This window comes from Pleuronectes platessa, chromosome 5 (assembly GCF_947347685.1).
Source record: "Pleuronectes platessa chromosome 5, fPlePla1.1, whole genome shotgun sequence".
NCBI classification, from domain to species: Eukaryota; Metazoa; Chordata; class Actinopteri; order Pleuronectiformes; family Pleuronectidae; genus Pleuronectes; species Pleuronectes platessa.
In genome coordinates, this window is record NC_070630.1 from 16,193,006 (window position 1) to 16,215,264 (window position 22,259).

Below are 22,259 nucleotides of genomic sequence, written 5' to 3' on the forward strand. Positions count from 1 at the left end.
TTTTTGTTCTTTTTCTTTCCCAAAACTGAAATTAAAAACTGATCTTTTCTTCCTGCTTTCTGTGACTTTATTCCCGTCACTTGTGTATTTTAGTTCCACCCTCGAGGTCCAGTAATGTTTAGTGAGGGAAGCGGCTCCTCTGGTGTTCAGCCGTGTGCTGAGTCGTTCAGGCGGGGAGGGGGGGCGGTGCTGGCCCTGCCCCTCTCCCCCGGCCCAACACTCCGCCTGGCTGCCGCGACTCCGTCACTGCCCGGCAGGGATGGAGGTGTAGACGCGCCGCAGCATGCTCACTGACTGCAAGGAGAGGCAGCGATGATGAAAACACCCGGAGCTGAGCAGAAATGCGGCGCGGTGCAGGGAGCGGGCTGCTGAGAGCGTGTTCGCCCCGCGATGAGACGCGGAGCTCCGGAGCTGGGGTGCGGAGCGGGACGGGACATGAGGGCAGCCTGGGTCCTGGCTGTGAGCGCCCTCATCACGGCTCACACTGCCGCGGGATCCCCGCTGCTCCCAGAGCCGGAGGTAAAACACTACCATAGAAGTTACATAGGTAAAAAGCGGAGTTTAAAGCGGCCTGTATTAGCACAGAGGTTTTATTATGTCGAAACTAAGCAGATTATGACTGAGGAAAACAATCTCTTGTGTAAAGGGATGTCTTGGTCCCTCACACCACAGCTTCCCGTGTGTTTGTGTATGTTCTGTTTTTAATCTGCTATAGAATGTTATAACTGACTGCTGTATTTATATTTCAAACGTTTTGATTAACCATCTTGAGCAGGACTCCCTGGCAGAAGAGATGTATCTCAATGGGACCTTCCTGATAAAATAATTGATAAATAAAAATAAATGCTCAAGACCTTACAATAGATTGTGTCCTTTGTTTTGCTGATGACTGTACTTTTGGTGCGATGCTCCTAAATTTTTAAATACCCAGTTTGTATTCCTTTTCTTTGTGATTCAGATTTAATTCAATGTATAAAAATCACGAATTATTTTTAATGATCTAGCAGGCATTTGAGACCCTCACAAGAAAAAACATTTGTTTTTAGACTTTCAGACTAGTTTTCAGTGTTATTGTTAATCTTATATATTGTTAAACAATATATAAGATTAAGTAATTATATTGTATATTATACATTTACTTTTCAGAAGTCATTGACAGACAAAGACAGGCCGGGAAACATGACCATGACTCCAACAAGAATTCCAACAACAGAAATACACATGAAGAAATAATGGTTATCTTTGCAACCGCTTAATCTCTAGACGTGGAAATAAAATGAATGTGTGAGACCTCAAATAATGGATTGTCCCTTTAAAATGACAACGCTATTACAACATTACATTATTTTATATAAAATTAAGCCACTGATAAGCTATTAGAGGAATTTCCCTGACGACTGATTTGGGAATTACATTTTTTATTAAAGAAACTGTAGGAGCCTGAGCAAATTTGAAATAAATGTATTTATAGGCACAGACTAAATGCTGTGTGGTCTCTTTATTGTCTCTGTTGACAGTTACTGTAGAGGCCATGTTTATCCCATGTCAGTAATATAGCTGCATATAGACACAAACAAGGGACCAAACCCACTTTAATAAGAAAAACGACTATATTTAGTTTTTCTTTTTCTTTTTACAGTGTAATTGCTCCACATATTGAGAAATGCACTCATTTAATTGGACAGATGGCTTTGCATGTCCTCCATAAGCTCCACATTTTATTCTTCAAACCTGTATAAGGACCTCAAACTGCAGCATCTGTCTATTACATGTGTCCCCACAGCTTCACTCTTATTGTTAGATGAATAAATTAAAACGCTCTGGTAGATTTCAGTGTGGGTAACGGGACAAGGGGACATTATTTTGTTGCACATTCCTGTTTGCAGAAGCACAGCTGTTCTCCTCAATGTTAATATCCATCCCACCTTCACCACATCTGTAATCATAGCTGCTCCCGCTGTTGTCTGAACAAGAAACCTGCTCCATTCATATAAAGATTGCAATATTGAACTATCAACATAACTAATCTTAAAACCACAATGCAACCACATCTGTTGTCATGTCCCCCGTTGGCTCATTTCTTGCTTTGCTGCACTTTATAGGTGTTCCTCTGAACTTCAGAACTACTCTTTACTCATATGTTTACTTGAAATTCTTGTGGAATAATAACTATGCATTTTCAGGGACATCCCAGGGGTGTCTTTGTCCTATGGGTGGTCTACATGAATACATCCTTTCTTGGCAACCTGCGGCAGACGCGGATGGAAAATGGAAAATTATCTTCACACCTGAATAATTTCTTTTTATTCTCACTGGGAGTTTTGCCTCTGTGGGGATTTACCCCAAATGTGTTTTTATGAGAAGCGTGTGTGATTGCTGCTCTGTGAAATCTACAGCTGTTGGTCCAAAATGTGACTTTCTGAATTAAAAAATGTCTTTTTTTTATATGAAGAGGAAACGTCACAAGTATGATTTGATTTGCAGGTTTTTCTGGAGAAGTTCGGCTACCTGCACCAGGACAACCACCTCCACAATGCGGTGGAGGTGCGGTCAGCCATCCGGTAGGGGAATTCTCTTCTCCTTGATAAGATTTTCTCAAAGATGTCCTCCAAGGTCCTACAGAAGTGTGATATGATTTTAGAACACAGTGAGAAATTATTCTTTTTACACCCTGTCTGGCCGAGTTAGCTGGTTGATTGTGTTCACCAGCTGGGAGGGGGCTGCTGGTCGCCGTGCCTCTGGGCTGTACATCAGCGCAGGGCAGTAAAACACACCCTCACCTCTGCAGTGGAAAAGCTCTCCTGAACCCTCTCTGAACCATGCAGGAATTTAGAGAACCTTGCCCTCTGGCCCATATATTGACTGTACTGCAAGGGAAACTGGTGGAAACTTACACTGAGTGTTGGGTTAGTAAGCATAGAGTTAGTCAGTATCCTCATCTTTCGTATCAAGCCGTTTAAAACACTCTTTGATTTGAAGTTTGCTCTGATTGATGTATTGATGCATGTCACTGGTAATTAACTGGTAGGTAAGAGCAGGAGGTGGAGGCTGTCCTTTGTATCCCCAGGTCCTCCTCCACAGAGGCCTCCATGTTGCACCACCATCCCTGGCTCTAAACCGAGGGTCTTCATGTTTTTACCTGATGACCACAGTATGTTCTTGTGCAGGCTTGTAGAGAGGAGGGTGTTGATTTGATTGCAGTCTATATCCTCTCAGCTATATGGCCCTGAAGCTCCTATGCTGGTCCTTTCAGCTTCTATTACCGAATATCAAAATTATAAATGGTTGTGAATAATTGATATCGTGAATGTCCCGAGCCATTATTCTCTCTCCTCTTTCGTTGTGAAGATAAACTGAATCAAAAGATGGACAACATTTTTCCACCTCCTCCCACGTTCCAGGAATAAAACCAAAGTATCCTGGATATGGACGATTACATCGTGCACATTTGGAGTCAGAGTCTGTACAGTAGTGATTGGGGGGTGGAGCCGTGGTAGCGGGAGCCAGCCAATGCACACGCTTGACCAATCAGGAGTCAGTCTCAGCTGTCAATTATATTTTTTCGCCACGATTTTATAGAATCCAATAACTAAACAAATCGTGGTTACCAGACTGCAGCCGGCCACCAGGGGGCGATCAAGACACTTAAGCTTCGCCTACAGGAAACGTGTCATCATCTTTCCACACAGATCAGTTTTGAAAAACAGAACCACTGACAATCTTCACATGACGACATCTATTCTGTAGCATAATGTTAAACCTTTCTTATCTCGCCTGAATCCCTGATCAGCTTTTAAGCATCTGGCACAACGGCTGAGAACACAAACATCAACATACAATAGATCTTTAATTAGTCAGAAACACAGTAAAACATCATATTGTTCGGTCCCAAGAAGTATTTTAAATTACTTGATGTCGTGATTAAAAGACCAAATGCTTGATCAGCAAGAGCGTCACCAACAAATGTTTCATCTCTCTGCAGCGACTTCCAGTGGTTGTCCTGGCTTCCCGTCACGGGTGAACTTGACAGCGCCACCCTGAGGCAGATGACAGAGCCGCGCTGTGGGATGTCGGACGAGGGCAGCCAGCATATCTGGGCTAATAGAGTGAACGCCATCTTTACCGGAACGAGGGCCACAGTGGGGCGGCCTCAGAGCCGCAGGAGGCGCTATGCCACACAAGGTACTGTGTCCCTGAGGCGCCGTGTTTGTATGTGGGTCTTTGAGTCTGTGCCTTCGAGTGTGAAGTGTTTAAAGGAACAGATGAAAGTGAGGAGAGGTCATAAAGAGAGAACAGTTAACAGGGAGTGTCCACCTTTGTAAACTCAAGCAGTAGATGGAGCTCGGGGTGTCATCAAAGCTGTTGGAGCGTCTGATGGTGCTCGTGTCAGCCGGGATGATTCCTGCCTTCAGCCTCAACTACACACGTTAAGATTTCAAACCTCAGTTTTGCACAATATAACATCATTTGTTATATTTAGCTCAGGACTTAAATGTTCGTCTACGTTTTGAGAAAGTCCTGAAAATTCATCCCACGAGAAAAATCTTGAGGTTTCTACCAGATATCAGGGATTATCATCATTTTCTAATCTAGACCCCCCCCCCCCCCCCCAACACACACCTGGACCCTCTGGAGAGTTACCTGACAATCTCCTGCTGTCTTCTTCATATGGGAAAAGGCTGTAATGACTCACATCTCACGTTCGGTTGTAATAAGAATCAGAACATATTCGATTCTTACCTTTCCTCTTGAATGTAATTGTTATGCTGCGTAATCATGCTGCTGTGAATCCGTGATGTTTGGATGTCGATGTAAGTTTGCACAGCCAGGGAGAACACTTGAAAGCCATAGTTGAAGTCCCCCTATTGTTTATGCTGTGTTACTGGGAAATCAGAGAAGTACACAGTGACGTAATGGCGTGGCTCTAACGTGGCTGTAGCCCATGAAAAAGCAAACTGTCTCTTTAAACGTTCTCAAGTTGAACCAGCTCCGAAACCAGCACTGGCGCCCGGTTCACTTTGGTGGAAAAGGGTAAAGTGTAAAGTAAAGTGGATCATCGACCATCATCAGAGCCACGCTGCTAGTGACTAATCACGTCTCAACAGATTTCAGAGGAACCTGGTGGAAAGTGTCTGGATCTATTTGTCTCCTGCTGTAGTGATGGAGGCAGATTGTAGTATGTGTACATGTCTTTGGTGCTGTCGCTCCTCACGTCTCCTCTACAGCCCGATGATTTGATTTCCACTCCCTCTGTACTTGTGCCTCCAGCAGCCTCCTGGTGTGTGAAGCCTCCACATTCCTGCCTGTCACTGACAGGGTTAGCTAATGTTCAGGGAATGCAGTTGCTGCTGACGTTTGCCGCTCCTCTTCATGTCAGTACCTGACATGTTCCCTCTGGTAAACACATCCATAATAGTCTGACTGTATGACACTGTTTGCCGAGTCCCCTCCGTCCGGCTGTTTCTCCGCGGTCAGATCTCTCCAGCGGCTGAATGAGCGGGGGGGGGGGGGGGGGGGGGGGGGCTACTTGCTGAGTGACTGACTGTCACGCAGGATTATTGCCTGTTCTGGAGAAAGAAAACAACTCGCTGTCATTATTTCAGTCCCAGACGTGGCTCACATGACAGGCGGCAGTATTATTACACAAAGAGCTGTGTTAATGGACGATTCATTTATACCCTCTGTTCAAACCTCTTTAAGAACAGGCTTCACGGGTCCACTGGTGCAGTTCAGCAGTGTGACAACTTAACTGTATTGTATGACTGTGTTTGTCCTGGAGAAGCAGCTGATGTGTTTCTGCTGGAGGCCTGAAGACGCAAACTGAAGAGTTAGAGTCTGAGTCAGAAAAGCTGCATTTCTTCTAGGCAGCCATTCATTTCAGCCAGAGTCTACCAGGCAGGGCAGTGCCTGATTTCTGGTTCCTCACAGATAAACTGAATCTCGAGTATTAGAGTAGTATTAGAGTAGTATTAGAGTAGTATTAGAGTGGTATTAGATGACTATCAAGACATTTTGCACAGAGGATCCTTGCTCTAAACTGACCTCTTCAAATGCCTTTTCTTTAACCGTTTTAAGTTGACATTTGTGGTTGTTATGTCCTGACAACTCAAAGGTTTTCATGAAATTAGACACAGACATTCATAATATCTTTGTTGAATCTTTAATTCCTCCTCCACTGTCGTCAGCAGCAGGGCAGTCGAGTCTTCTTGTCTAATTCAAGCTGTGTGAATCAATGATGGAAGTTTATATATTAACATATAACTACATTGGGAAAAGGTCTCAGGGAGGTTTTAGTCATGTTTTATTCTCATTGGGAAATTTGGTTGGGTGGCACCACAGAATGAGGTTTAAACTCGGTATTTGGTAATCTAAGAGTCTGTTTTGTTATTCATCTTATGAGATGGCATGTAGCAGACCCATGACTCATGTTTTAATGGGGGCAGAACAGTGGTACAGCGGATAGCACTGTGGCATAAGAGGGTGCAGTGTTTGAACTCCTCGGCCTCTTCATGTTCTCCCCGTGCCGCTGCCACTTTCCTCCCACCGCGCAAAGCCACGCCAGTTGGGTTAACTGGAAACTCCCGATTGCCTGTTGGTGTTGTTTGTCATCATAGTCGTCTGTGATAGGCTGGTGACCTCTTGCCAATATCAGCTGGGATTGGCTCCAGCTCTCTGTGACCCCCAAAGAATAAGCGGTTCAGCCAATAGGTGGATGGATCATTAAAAGTTTACAGTACCAGCAAATAATAAGAATATCGACGGAAGAGGAGATGTGACCCGGCCCGGAGGAAGCCCGGGGCCCCCGTCTGGAGCTAGGCCCAGACGGAGGGCTCGATGGCGAGCGCTTGGTGGCCGGGTTTGCCACGGAGCCCGGTCGGGCACAGCCCGAAGAAACTACGTGGCACCCCCCCTCTCTTCATCTCATGGGCCCACCACCTGTGGGAAGACCCGTTGGGGTCGGGTGCACAGCCACATGGGTGGCAGCGAAGGTCAGGGGTCTCGACGGACCAGACCCGGGCGGCAGAAGCTGGCTCTGGGGACGTGGAACGTCACCTCGCTGTGGGGAAAGGAGCCGGAGCTTGTGAGGGAGGTGGAGCGCTACCAGTTAGATCTGGTGGGGCTTACCTCCACGCACAGTCTCGGCTCTGGTACCGTACTCCTGGATAAGGGTTGGACTCTATTCTTCTCCGGAGTTGCCAAGGGCGTGAGGCGCCGGGCGGGTGTGGGGATACTCATAAATCCCCGGCTGAGCGCCGCGGTGTTGGAGTTTACCCCGGTAGACGAGAGGGTCGCCTCCCTGCGCCTAAGGGTTGTAGGGGGGAAAACTCTGACTGTTGTTTGTGCGTATGCACCAAACAGCAGCTCAGAGTACTCGGCTTTCTTGGAGACCCTGAATGGAGTCCTGCATGGGGCTCCAGTAGGGGACTCCGTAGTTCTGCTGGGTGACTTCAACGCCCACGTGGGCAACGATGGAGATACCTGGAGAGGCGTGGTGGGGAGGAACGGCCTCCCTGATCTGAACCCGAGCGGTCGTTTGTTATTGGACTTCTGTGCTAGTCATGGATTATCCATAACAAACACCATGTTCGAACATAAGGGTGCCCATAAGTGTACCTGGTACCAGAGTACCCTAGGCCGAAGATCAATGATCGATTTTGTGATCGTGTCATCTGATCTGAGGCCGCATGTTTTGGACACTCGGGTAAAGAGAGGGGCGGAACTGTCAACCGACCACCATCTGGTTGTGAGTTGGATCAGGGAATGGGGGAAATTTCCGGATAGACCTGGTAAGCCCAAACGAGTAGTGCGGGTGAACTGGGAACGTCTGGAGGAGGCCCCCGTCCTAGGTATCTTCAACTCACACCTCCGGCGGAGTTTTTCTGGCATTCCTGTGGAGGTTGGGGACATTGAGCCGGAGTGGGCAGTGTTCAAAGCCTCCATTGCTGAAGCTGCGGCGGCTAGCTGTGGCCTCAGGGTCTTAGGTTCCTCAAGGGGCGGTAACCCTCGGACACCGTGGTGGACACCGGTGGTCAGGGAAGCCGTCCGATTGAAGAAGGAGGCCTTCCGGGATATGATATCCTGGAGGACTCCTGACTCGGTTGCAGGGTACCGACAGGCCCGAAGGGCTGCAGCTGCTGCCGTGTCGGAGGCTAAGCAGCGGGTGTGGGAGAAGTTCGGAGAGGTCATGGAGAAGGACTTTCGGTCGGCACCAAAGTGTTTCTGGAAGACTATCCGGCACCTCAGGAGGGGGAAACGGGGAACCATCCAAGCTGTGTACAGTAAGGATGGGACTCTGTTGACCTCAACTGAGGAGGTCGTCGGACGTTGGAAGGACCACTTTGAGGAACTCCTGAATCCGAATAACACGCCCTCTATGTTGGAGGCAGAGCTCGAGGTTGATGGTGTTTCGTCGTCAATTTCCCTGGTGGAGGTCACTGAGGTAGTCAAACATCTCCGCAGTGGCAAAGCCCCAGGGATTGATGAGATCCAGCCAGAAATGCTAAAGGCTCTGGGTGTTGAGGGGCTGTCATGGATGACACGCCTATTCAACATCCCGTGGGAGTCGGGTACAGTGCCAAAGGAGTGGCAAACCGGGGTGGTGGTTCCCCTGTTCAAAAAGGGGGACCAGAGAGTGTGTACCAATTATCGGGGTATCACACTCCTCAGCCTCCCTGGTAAAGTCTACTCCAAGGTGCTGGAAAGGAGGGTTCGGCCGATCGTCGAACCTCAGATTGAAGAGGAACAATGCGGTTTTCGCCCCGGACGTGGAACTACGGACCAGCTCTTCACTCTCGCAAGGATCCTGGAGGGGGCCTGGGAGTATGCCCATCCGGTCCACTTGTGTTTTGTGGATCTGGAGAAGGCGTATGACCGGGTCCCCCGGGAGAAACTGTGGGAGGTGCTGCGGGAGTATGGGGTAAGGGGGTCTCTCCTCAGGGCCATCCAATCTCTCTACTCCCAAAGCGAGAGCTGTGTTCGGGTCCTCGGCAGCCAGTCAGTTTCGTTCTCAGTGGGTGCTGGTCTCCGCCAGGGCTGCGCCTTGTCACCAATCCTGTTTGTGATATACATGGACAGGATATCGAGGCGTAGTCGTGGTGGGGAGGGGTTGCAGTTCGGTGGTCTGAGGATCTCGTCACTGCTTTTTGCGGATGATGTGGTCCTCATTGGATCATCGGCTTGTGACCTTCAGCACTCACTGGATCGGCTGGCGGCCGAGTGTGAAGCGGCTGGGATGAGGATCAGCACCGCTAAATCTGAGGCCATGACTCTTAGCAGGAAACCGATGGATTGCTTACTCCGGGTAGGAAATGAGTCCTTAGCCCAAGTGAAGGAGTTCAAGTACCTCGGGGTCTTGTTCGCGAGTGAGGGTACTATGGAGCGTGAGATTGGCCGGAGAATCGGAGCAGCGGGGGCGGTATTGCGTTCGCTTTACCGCACCGTTGTAACGAAAAGAGAGCTGAGCCGCAAGGCAAAGCTCTCGATCTACCGGTCGATCTTCGTTCCTATCCTCACCTATGGTCATGAGGGCTGGGTGATGACCGAAAGGACGAGATCGCGGGTACAAGCGGCCGAGATGAGTTTTCTCAGAAGGGTGGCTGGCGTCTCCCTTAGGGATAGGGTGAGAAGCTCAGTCATCCGTGAGGGACTCGGATTAGAGCCGCTGCTCCTTTACTTAGAAAGGAGTCAGCTGAGGTGGTTCGGGCATCTGGTAAGGATGCCCACTGGGCGCCTCCCTTGGGAGGTGTTTCAGGCACGTCCAGTGGGGAGGAGACCTCGGGGAAGACCCAGGACTAGGTGGAGAGATTATATCTCAACACTGGCCTGGGAACGCCTCGGGATCCCCCCGTCAGAGCTGGTCAATGTGGCCCGGGAAAGGGAAGTCTGGGGCCCCCTGCTTGAGCTGCTCCCCCCGCGACCCGACCCCGGATAAGCGGATGACGATGAGATGAGATGAGATGAGAGTACCAGCAAATGTGAAGCCGTTAATTATTTAAAACACGAAAATTTAAATTTAATGGTAAATATTAAATATTTATTGTGTGAACTTTGAACTAGTGAGATGATGGTTGTGCAGAATAAGCAAAGAAAACTCTAAAAAGAGTTATAATCTTCATGCCTGTAACCTTTTTTGGCGGGGGTGCGTGCCAACCCAAATAACGAAAGCATCGATGTGCTGCCTGACAGACGCTAAACATTAAACATGACTTTGTGTCAGCAATTTATTTATCCATCTATCAGGTGATCAGTCCATGTATCCATATAGTTTCACCACTTTTATTTCTGCTCTGAGAAACAAACCTGTCTCCTGATTGATGCTGAATTGTCCGAGCAGTTTGTCCTTGACACTGACAGCGGCTGCTAAATGGAGCGTTTGTATTCGCTCTCAGCTGTGGTGTGATGGACTTTGGTGTTAACATGGCTGCCCCCGTGCCTCATGGAAACTGAAAACAATCATTAGCTTGTGGTTGAATCCAATGGTCGGTTCCCCTGATATTTAGAGGACTGACATTCCACCGCCCTCGCCCGAGATAAGTGCTACAAGCATGATAGGTGTGTGTGTGTGTGTGTGTGTGTGTGTGTGTGTGTGTGTGTGTGTGTGTGTGGGTGGGTGGGTGGGTGTGTGTGTGTGTGTGTGTGTGTGTGTGTGTGTGTGTGTGTGTGTGTGTGTGTGTGTGTGTGTGTGTGTGTGTGTGTGTGTGTGTGTGTGTGTGTTTTAGAGGTGTGCTCTTGTGGATTTGTGCCCTTTCCTGCAAGCTGTTAACCACCTAATTGCCATTTTACATCACATTGGACCATTTATTATAATTCTACACAATTTCGGCCATGTGAACATAGAAAAGAGCTCATTGTGTTTGCTCAGCAGAGCTGCAATGATTGGCCAGTTTGATAATCAAAACGTATATGGCACCTATTACAATAACTGATTATTTTTCTAAATTCCTCAGTTCCAGCTTCTAACATGATGATTTAAAATTAATACTTTACTATCAAAATGTTGGCCTGTCAGTCACTGCACCATTTGGGCCACACTGAAACAACTGGGCTGCTAGAAAATGTAGGCTCTGACTTTTAGGTGTTAGGGTTAGCTAACCCTAACCCTAAACCTTAGACTTCATGTAAAGATGGACGACATGGCAGCTCCAGCCAATACGTCTTGATTTCCATCAAGTAGCTTGCTGCAGTAGAGGTCAGACACCCTGCCTCCTCCATATAAGTGGCTGGGACATGGACCAAGGGAAAAAGTCCAAGTACTCAAATAATAATTTCCTCAAAGATTCCTCCAAATCTTTAAGATAGAAATATTCAAATCAGAGATATTTGGAGTTCCCATCTGGATAATGGGATGAAATGGAGACTTTTTAACCATCTATGTTTACAGTCTACTGCTCTCATGAGGAGGAGCTGGTCGTCCATGTTTCATTTCAGCCTCCTTTTAATTGCGTCTCACCTGCTTTACCTCTGGCTTTGTTGTCTCCTCTAACTTCTGCGGCGTATAATGTATGATAAAGGAAAAACACACTGCCAGCCAGTTAGTTGCATTTAGCCTCCACTGGTTGTACTGGTCTCATGTAATGGATCATGGTTATTCACTACTCTGTGTCAAACGTCCTCCTCGACACCAGCAACAAAAATCTCCCTGCACTTCCACAAACAAAAACTGCAGCTCTATCAGCTGATCTCAGTCACTTCCTGGTGTCTGTGATAACCCACCCTCCCCACACTGCTGCTTTAGAGGACATCTTGTTAATTGCTTCCAGAAAGGCAAGTCGTGGAATGTCTTGTGTATTGGACTTCCTGGCTTCCCCGGTCGTCCTTGGGGACCCATTACTCTGTGGTGGAAGGTCTGGGACGGAGAGAAGGCGCCTGAGCTCGGCCCTGCTGAGAATACAGATCTGCTCACACCGTGTGACCACAGGCCCGATACAGTGGTTCATCTGGGAACGACACATGGAACCTGATGAGGGAGCGGGTTCCAGCTTCTCTTTGAGTTCAGCAGAGGAACCTGATCAAGTGTTAAATTATATGTACAATCTGACTTTTACTGGAAACTACAGGTTGTTCCGCCAGACATCAGCTACTATAACTTTGTTGAACTAATGTAAATCAGTGAATTGACTGTTATTCCCTCTACTACAACTATAATGATCCAGGTCTCTGTTACGTCCTCTTTTACCATCTAATATTCTGCATAAAGAAAAATACCAAAGATCCCGTTTATATAACTCAAGCTGCTGCTGAGGCACAAATGCTGTTTGTGTTTACTCACACAGAAACACACACTCATGCCAAACCCACGTCTTAATGGCTCCGGATACTCAGATATGTTCCTGTCCCTGCGGTGCTATTGAGGTCTCTTGGTTTTTCACAAACCTTATTGTTGCACATACCTCCTGTTTATCGCTCTAATCTTCCACACGACTCTTTGCTTTATTATTATTTTCACTGAGCGCAGACAACATTGAAACAGCTCACATGTGACTAAAGTGCAGTCAGACTGAGGCTGTAACTCAGACCTGTGCAGACCTCCCACTCCCGTTTGGCCTCCACGTCGGGTCCGACACACATCGGCTGAAGTTTAAATATTTGGACAACTGTAAGTGTGCGTGATTTATGCGCCACATTGTGGTTAACCCTCAAATGTGAAAGTATGTGTAAATCCATGTGGCTCTATGGTAAAAATGTAACTGCATTTGTGTCCTCTAAGTTCTTGAGGCTGTTATTCTGTATCTCAGCATCTTAAACCTACTCACCTGTACAAAGGCTTTTACAGTGAAGTCTTTGTTAAGTTACGTGTTTTAAGTTGTTAATGCAGTGAAGGAGGTTATACACATTCGTGATGATGGCTGAACTATTTCTTGTCACACTGTTTCAAGTTTCAAAAGTTTATTGTCATATGAACATCGATTACATTAAGCAGTCGCTTGCAATGAAATGCTTGGGTCACAGGCTCTCTTATGGCAATGCTCAATATATTAAAGCAGAAGAAAAAGATCAAATAAGATCAAATAGAATATAAAAATGTAAACAGAAACAAATTATACATATCTTAAACATATATGTACACCTGACGTACGTGTAAAGTTAAACTTGGTTGTAATCATATACGTTATGCCGTAAAGTGAAACGTCCCGAGTGACAGCTGAGACTGACTCACGATTGGTGGAGCGTATACCGGTGGGACCTTGACTCCGCCCCCCCCCCCCCCCCCCCCCCATCTCCTGATCGCTACTGAACAGACTCTGACTCTCAATGCATAAGATGGCAGCGTACAGTATTTTGGCTTCATTTCTGGATAGTGTTAGGAAGTGGAGACGCGTCCATTTTTATAAACAGTGTATGGCTACATCCTATAACCCCATGCACTCTATGCCGTCCATTTCCTCTGTCTTTTTCATATTGTTTATATTGTGGAATTAAAATAAAATATTTGATCTAGTCAAGATTTTACCTTTGTATGCAAATAAGCACTTCTTTTTATATAGTCTCCTTATTTCTTTAACAATCTGTTGTCAATGTGGAGAATCTTTATAGAATATCAATATATTTGCAACAACAACATGTTTTTTTGAGATAAGAAAAACTGAGACACTTGCAGAGATAATTGAACTCTACACAGAGTTTTAAAATCCTTATTATTTCAAATGTTTTTACCAGTTCCTCCACCAGCTCAGACCTCTCCTCTCCCACTCCAGCCTCTACAGCTGCGTCTCCTTAAAGCACCATATTATCTAATGATTGTTTCCTGCGAGGCCGCCTCTCCGCCTGTCTGCTTGTTGTGGATGTGTGCCGCCTGTTTCACAGCCGGTGTGTGTGTGTGTGTGTGTTTGTTTGTCGTTGATTCCTGATTGCAGCATTGTGTAAGGGTGTGTATATATATATATGAAGAGATTAGGTTGTGTAAAATTAAAGCGTTTGAGTTTAATTCCCCCTCTTCGCTCGGTCCCCGAAAACAAATGTGAGATTCTGAAGTTTGCGACACCTGTGATTACGACTAAGCTGAGAAACCGCACACACACGTTGAAATAAACAGTTTAGTCAAGCATGTACTCAGATCTCTGTACAGTTAAACCAGCTGCGCACTAACATGTGTACGTCCTGTCATTTGGCTCGGGCCTGATGGATGGGATGAGGGTCTGCTTCATCTGCTGTTTGGACTTATAAGACAGGATATGTAAGAAGTAAACACATAACCACTCCAGAGGGTGATAAAGATCACAACTGTTTGGAGAACAAACGATAACAAAATGATCATTTATGTGGCAAACACGATATAAATAAAGAGCAGGGATGCATAACAAACCCAGGCCTGCAACCAATCGTATTTTATTTTCCACATTACTCTCTTGATCCATTAAATGATAGAAAATGGCAAAAAAATGCTGCAACTTACAACTTAATTGTTTGTTTTTGAGATTTTAATTACCTGAAAAATTTACAATTACTTATACATATCAGTTTTCTGAAGTAGTTTAGGCCGATTAAATAATTTAATTCAGTTCACTGTTTCCACCTATTGGTTGAGTTGAATAAAATAACATGCAGCTCAAAGGCTTGTTTACGGTTCCCTCTTTGGGTTACTACCTCTGCCATGACTCACTCACTCACCAACAGAGAGGAAATAACTTTGTAATGTGCTGAGTTGGACCGTCTTGCAGGATTTTTCTTGTAAGTTTCTGGGGATTTCAGTGTATTTGCAGTTCCTCTGACAGTTTGTGATAACTAAGATGTTGAGTGTTTGTGTGTGTGTGTTTGTGTGTGTTTGTGTGTGTGTGTGTGTGTGTGTGTGTGACCTGCAGTGGAGAGGTGGTACAAGCGTCACCTGACCTATCAGATCGTGAACTGGCCTCCTCATCTGTCTCTGGGCTCCGTGCAGCTGGTGGTGCGTGCAGCGTTCCAGCTGTGGAGCAACGTGTCGGGCCTGGTCTTCCAGGAGGCCCCTGAGGGACCCGCAGACATCCGCCTGGCGTTCTACGAGGGCGACCACAACGACGGGGCCAGCAACGCCTTCGATGGACCAGGTCAGGCTCACACACACCACACACACACAGTTTCACGTCATCACAGATCAATCTATCTGGTCATATTGATTTGAGATGTGATTCGTGATGATTGTTGTGTGATACAAGAGCAGTTGAGAACTTGTGTGTAATTTGTTCTCAGATCTTGAACCTTGAGACTTCCTGAATAAATAAGGCTTCTGTTTGCGTACACACATTAATCTGATTACTATGAATTATCAGATTAAAGCAATACTTTGATTACATGCTGTGCTCCAACCTGATTTGCTCCATGCATCCTCCGACCTGACCCTCAGGTGGAACGCTGGCTCACGCCTTCCTGCCCCGCCGTGGTGAGGCTCACTTCGACATGGCAGAGAGGTGGACGCTGAACGGCCACAAGGGACACAACCTGTTCATGGTGACCGCCCACGAGATCGGACACACCCTGGGGCTGGAGCACTCCCCGGTGCGACACGCTCTGATGTCCCCGTACTACAGCAAACTCGGACGCAACCTGGTGCCGAGCTGGGACGACATCATCGCGGTGCAGCAGCTGTACGGTGAGTGGACGGTACTTCTCATGTGTCCTAGTTTCTTACACAGTCCTGGACCAGCAGAGTTCAAAATGCCTTTAAACTCTTCTCCAGATCCAAGGAGACTGTTTCCTTTGTGAAATGGAAAGTGTGTGGTCCTGAGGTCAGGACGAGTGTTAAACATCACACCTCCTCAGAGATATTTAAAGTCTGAGCAGTGGACAGATGACAAACGCCTCCCTGTCTGACCCAGGACCATTTAAAGATGGTGAAAAAATTAGGCGGCAGTTTGGAGCTATTATCTGAATTCACAGAACCAATTACGTGAAATAGTGACTTGTTATGAATCCAGACTGTCTTTGAAGAAACACAGAAGTACAGTAATCTCTGCTCCGCTCTGTGGCCCATTAAATCCACAGTCATGGCACCGAGCTGTGAAACGGCCCGAGAGGAAGCGTCCAAAGGCCACAGCTGCACACACAGAAGGAGAATAAGTAGAAAGGCAGAGTCTGTCGGGAGCTGAAACACATCATTAAAACCTGGACATGAGTCAAATAGAGCAGACGTGTTTCCAGCAACACGTTCAAAGCTCCTGTGGAATAAAGCTCATGGTTATGAAGGTGATTCAAAGTCCACAGCAAAGAACAGACAACATTCTGCTGTCACTTTAGGTTTCCTTGTTTTCTTGGAAAAAATTGAAAACATCAGTGGCCCTGAACTGCATTTCATGACAGCAAATAAGAAAACAAAATGACAAATAGTAAAACACAAAGGGGAAATAGTAACGACAACAGCAAATAGGAAAACACAACAAATCACAACACAAAACAGCAAAGAGGTAGGCTCCTGTTATCGACAACGCTCGTCTCTGATTGGACGGACGTACTGTTTTGTGATTCGTTGTTGAGTTTTCCTAGTTGCTGTTGTGTTTCACACGTCAGGGTCTCTGTGAAAACAAGAAATCACAAGAGAGTGTTTTATCAGCTTCGGTTCTGTAGCTGCTGGGAAGAGTAGGTTTGACCATGAAAATAACAAACACACAAACACACACCTACGCACACACACTTACACACACTTACACACACACACACACGCACACCTACACACACACACGCACACCTACACACACACACACACACACACACACACACACACGCACACCTACACACAGTAGCATATCTTTAATATAATTATTATCTGTTGTCTCAGTGCTACACGCACAGTGTTTACCTGGGGGGGTGTTGTGTCAGATGAGTGTTGCAGAGTGTGGGAGCGTTACACACATCTCTATGTGATGACAAATGCAACAGTTTCTGTTGACTGGGAGTGTGTGAGTGTGTAGTCCCTAGCTCCTGGCATGTGTGAGGCAGGTTTCCACATGTGCCTCAGTGCAGCTCTCCTATTGCTCGTGTTTTTCCTCTCATGCTGTTGCACAACAACATGTCTTTTGAATCTGTTTGCACTGTGAGTAGCTTCTTAACCACCTGACATCCTGTGTGATGGTACTTTCCCTGCCGTGACCTTGAGGTGCAGCTGTACAGCAGCTGCAGAGGGCCGGTCTGTGTCTCCTCTGAGAACGTCTCTATGGCTGCAGGACAGTCTCAAGTTCATCTGGATGATTCAAGTCAAAACCTGATATCCAGCTCGACGGGAGTTTGTACACAGGTCTCGTCTCTTCTGTCAGACTTCTGAGGAGTTCCACCCGCTCAGCCTCCGGAAACCTCCTGGCCCTCAGCTTCCTAAAATGGTATTTGTCAGCCTTGTGTCCTTGGAGCTGGACTGACCCCCCCACTGCCACTGTCTCAGCCGAGCCACTTCTAAACACACACATCTTATTTTTCAGTTCAGTTAAACAGGGTTGGGGTTAGGGGGGATTTTCGGTATCTGGCACTACAGAGCAGCCAGTAAAAAATGCTTTTGTGTTTTGCTTGCTGAACCTGACAACTTGTTTTTATCGCTTCACAAAAAGTTCATCCAGGATTCTTCAGCTGCTGACGCTCAGGTGGAGTTGAGCAGAGTGTGGTGTGCTTTCCTCCTGTTCGCTTATCCACCTGATCAAACAGCCTGTCAAAGAGTTCCAGAGACAGACATGGAAAAGAACCACGGCTGACAGAACTGCTGGCACCGCGAAAACGCTACATCTGCTCAAAGATATGAGCTGTAGGCAGTGTGTGCGTGTTTTTGTGTGTGTGTGTGTATGTGTGTGTGTGTGTGTGTGTGTGTGAGAACCATCCCTAGTGTTGGCATTGTGATCTGAGGCAGCTTGAACATGTCTGCCTCCAGACATGATCTGATTTGCTCAGCAATGAGAAACATGAAAACCCTGGAAGCTCCACACGTTATAGAACACGCATGAAGAGTTTCTGACTTATAGAAATGTCTCTACCTTAGAAGACGATGTGTGATCAGGGAGTTTAGTGTGGTGGAAGTGTCAAGAGGTAGAAGAACAGTAGTACACTGTAACTAACAGTAGTACACTGTAACTAACAGTAGTACACTGTAACTTTAAGGACACTTGGAGAGTGCATAACACCGCCAAGGCTGACACAACCACATTTTGAGATTATCCAGATCCGTACCAAATTTCACCACCTGATCATAGATATTAACACAGACACATTCCAGATACCTACTGAGAGACACACAGGCAGCGATGTAAACATAACCTCCTTGGTGCAGGTAAGAACAAGTCAAATGTATTTGGAGAATCAATCTTAAAAGAACTCAATGAAGAAAGTGGCCCCTGTCAATGTTATAATTAACTCTTATATTATTGTATTATTTGAACAATTGAAGCGATTTTACTCAGTGTTAAACACTTTAATCTGCACGAGATATCTTTTTTATTTAAGACTACATGTCATTTGAATCAAATCTTTGTCTGTTATGTAATGTTGAACTATAAATGTCAAAAAAAATACTAGAGTACAACACCTCAAACATATATTTAAGTACAGTTGAGTATTTGTACTTAGGAACAGTCACAGGCATGTAGAGTTCTGTTCTGTATATGAATATAAATGGTAAAGAAAATATATATATATAACTTCTTACTTGACAACAAAACTTGTATACCTCCTGTATCACTGGTGAATTTAAACTGAAGAGCAGAGAATAAGGAGGGAGGTTTGGTTTGAGAGAAGTCAGACATTAAGGTCTTATCCAACTGCACACACTACACACACACACACACACACACACACACACACACACACACACACACACACACACACACACACACACACACACACACACACACACACACTTTTCCTCTGCTTCTTGGGTGAGCTGATTTTATCCACCTCCTACACAAATGTTTGTTCAGCTCCTTGACTCACGAAACAACGCGTCTTCCTATGCATCACAGTTTCCTGCTTTTCCTTTTGTTCTGCTTTCGACTGGGTTTCATTCTTCTCGTCTCATGTGCCAGGATTCTGTCGGAAACTGAAATATAAATCAGTAAATACATGAGCGCAGTGTTGTTGTGGTGCTTGAAGTTTTAACAGGTTTAAGGTTCCTGTGTGTGCTCGCTCCGAATCCTTTGTTAATTTCCTGCACTGTTTGTCGTCAACCATCAGTTTGCATCAGCACAGCCACATCCTGAAAAGCTCCATTTAAAAGTTCACATTTTCCTGCTTAGGCAGAAGTCTCCACTGTTTGTCTTGTAATTTCTTCCCATTCTGTTCAGTTAAGCAAATACCTAGATTGCTTTTGGCAAGCAAGACAAATAAGACTCCAGCATACAGGACTGTCTCACACCACCTCTGTTTGACTTGTCTGAGGCCGTGTTCTCTGTTTCCCCCTCAGGTAAGCCGTCAGGTGAGCGCCCTGTGAGGCTGCCGGGTCAGGTCCTGCACGCCGCTCTGCAGCAGTGGGAGTTCACCGAGCTTCACAACAGGCACAAGACCACAGAGCAGCCGCTCTACTGCCAGGGCGTCTTCGATGCCATCACCATGGGTACGCTTCCAAAATAAACATGATTAGTTTCATGATAATAATTTAGTTTTTGTTTGTTTTATTTTATGTTTATTCAGTAAGTTAATCTGATGATAGTTTTGCTGATGAGAGCCCTGGTACAAGTTCATCAAAGGAAAAATGTGAAAAATGGCCACTAAATGCAAAATGGCGGGCTTCCTGTTGCGTTTTTCATAATGCCTCTTGAACCTTTTTTGTTTGTCTGGTCATGATACACCTGGGCTACGATTTCTGTGAGGATCGGTCAAAGGGAAACCTAGGGGCTGCGTTCCAGGAGGCGCTGTTGAGCCATTTTGCCACGCCCATTTCGAATTACTCCAGAATACAAAAATATCCGTAGGCCTTGAATTTCCTGCAAAGTTTCACGATCTTTTTGATGCCCTCTGCCTGGCTGACCTGAAACAAGATTTTTATTATCAAATCTATTACACAGTTAATCTACACATTCATTTAACCGTTGTGCTATTTTGTATGTGCATCCAGACCAGAATGACACGGTGCTGGTGTTTCGGGCCGGTGTGTACTGGACGGTGTCGGCTGAAGGCATCGTGAGCGACCCGCTGCCCCTCCGTCAGCGCTGGCCTGACCTCCCCCCCGCCATCGAGGCTGCTGCCTTCTCCCCGCTGGACTCCAAGTGGTACTTCTTCAAAGGTGCTGCTTCACTGAGCTCATTGATGCCACTCACGCTTCCTTTTAAAGACATCCTCTCTAACCTGACTCCATGCATTTGTTAAAGCCCAAAATAGATTTTTTACCGTGGCCTTTTGAGTAGGAAAGATCTATTTAAAGTCATTATACTGCAACTCAGCCTCAGCTGTAATTGCGTAGGGAGTTTCACCTTTGTGCTAAAGGAAAACAAATGTCTGAAGGTTTCGACAAGTTTAACTTGCCCATTGAAAATCCAAAGGCGTTTTCTGAATTCACTTATCTGCTAAAAAAGACTCTCCTGAGGCATTGTTTACTCTCCATAAATCATCTCCACCTTCCTCTCCATCATGTGTCCTCTGAGGGGTGAAGGACACACTGCAGACAAGTTATGTCTCAAGCAGCAGACTGCATTTCTCAAAACACTGAGCTGTCTGTCCTTTGTCAGGGTCATTTCAGTTTTAAAATAACTGATATGATTTTGATAGAAATCTTGGTGTTAGTGTCATATAAGGGGAAAATGACTTAAGTGATTTTGTGAAGCGTGTTTTGTGTTTTCTGATGTTTTTTGGGGGTTATTTTATTTTTGTTTTGTTCTGCGTTGGCTTATTCCCATGTATTTTGTGAATTTGTAACCAAGTTAGTTTTATTATTATTAGTAGTTGTAGTATTAGTATTAGTATTAAATGTTGAGTACTGAATGAATTTGATGCATGAGCTCCTATAATTCTATTTTTTTCATTATAAAACATTTGTTGTTGAACTGTTCGGTCCCGTTATAAATCCTCCTCTCATGCGCTGCAGGGAAGCGGATGTGGCGCTACACAGCCAGCCATCTGGACTCTGGCTTCCCCAAGAGGAGCAGCGAGCTGGGGCTGCCCCACCACCCGGACTGTGCCTTCTTCTACGCCCCTCTGGGTCACATGGTCCTCTTCAAGGGCTCCCGCTACTCCGTCCTCAACCTGCGGACCCTGCGCCAGGAGCCCTACTACCCCCGCAGGCTGGCGGACTGGACCGGGGTGCCACAGGGGACCAACGGGGCGCTGACGCGTCCTGGCGGGCGCCTCTATCTGTTCAGGGAGCAGCGCTTCTGGAGGTTCGACCCGCTCAAGGTGCGGGTCACCAGGGAGGGTCAGTGGGCTCAGGACCTGAGCTGGACCGGCTGCAGCAACACACCTCAGAGCAATAACATTCTTTGACCAGCAGGTGGAGCTGTAAGCTTGAGATAAAGTGCAATTTGTTGATTTGCTGTAAAATACGGAGAGGTGGTACTGTTGTTTTTTTGTGTATAAAACCCACATTGAGTTTCTATGTTGTAAAAGTCTTTTTGAGTCTGGCTCAAAAAGACATATCTCAAAAGGGTTGGCGTTGATTTGTATATTTTGAAGCACAAACATTATTTTCACTGCCGAGAATTATTATTACTGTATATGGATGTGCAATTGTAGCTTTTTGATACAGTTTAAACAATAGCAGGACTGTGCATGCAGATCAACAACTGTTTGTATGTGGGGACACTATACAGACTTTTCATCCTTTAAATCCATATGATTTCCTCCTGTAGTATTAACACACTAACAGAGAGAATAACAAACCTGTACTTAAACCATCTCGTCCAGTGTCACTAACACAAATATTTCACTTAAGCCTGTGATTGTGTGCACCCACTAGTTGCTCACTGACATTATGATGAATTAATTGTATGAAGTGTAGGAGAACACGCAGGTGAGTCATGAAGTGTGATGGCAGGTAGACGTAAATATGATCACAAAGCTGACAACAGTTTCTATCATAGACTTAAAGGTGGACGACTTGTCTCCGCCTCTTCCTGCTTTCTAGAAATGAAGCCAAAATATCCCAGACATACGAATGCCACCATCTTGTTGACATAATTTGAAGCCAGTCTGAGCAGTAGTGTTTGGGGGTGGAGCCACGTCAGAGAAGTCCTTCTTATGTCAATCATGACTTTTCAAATCATTTTCTTGAATAACTCATTAAACACTGAACACTTAAACCACCTAGAAATTAACAAACTTTCTGACTAAAATCATTTGACATGTACTTTGACTTTGACTGCAGCCAGCCACCAGGTGGCGATCCAGAC

The 22,259-nt window shown here is 45.9% G+C and overlaps 1 protein-coding gene across 1 annotated transcript; it reads left to right on the top strand.

Moving 5' to 3' along the window:
• Positions 1-121: 121 nt before the first annotated feature.
• Positions 122-21,781, top strand: mmp28 (matrix metallopeptidase 28). Its single transcript, XM_053421980.1, has 8 exons — positions 122-519; positions 2,485-2,561; positions 3,983-4,182; positions 14,799-15,020; positions 15,317-15,562; positions 19,343-19,492; positions 19,994-20,161; positions 20,960-21,781. The coding sequence occupies exons 1-8, from the start codon at positions 391-393 to the stop codon at positions 21,352-21,354; spliced, it is 1,587 nt and encodes a 528-aa protein (XP_053277955.1). The 5' UTR covers positions 122-390; the 3' UTR covers positions 21,355-21,781.
• The last annotated feature ends 478 nt before the right edge of the window (positions 21,782-22,259 follow it).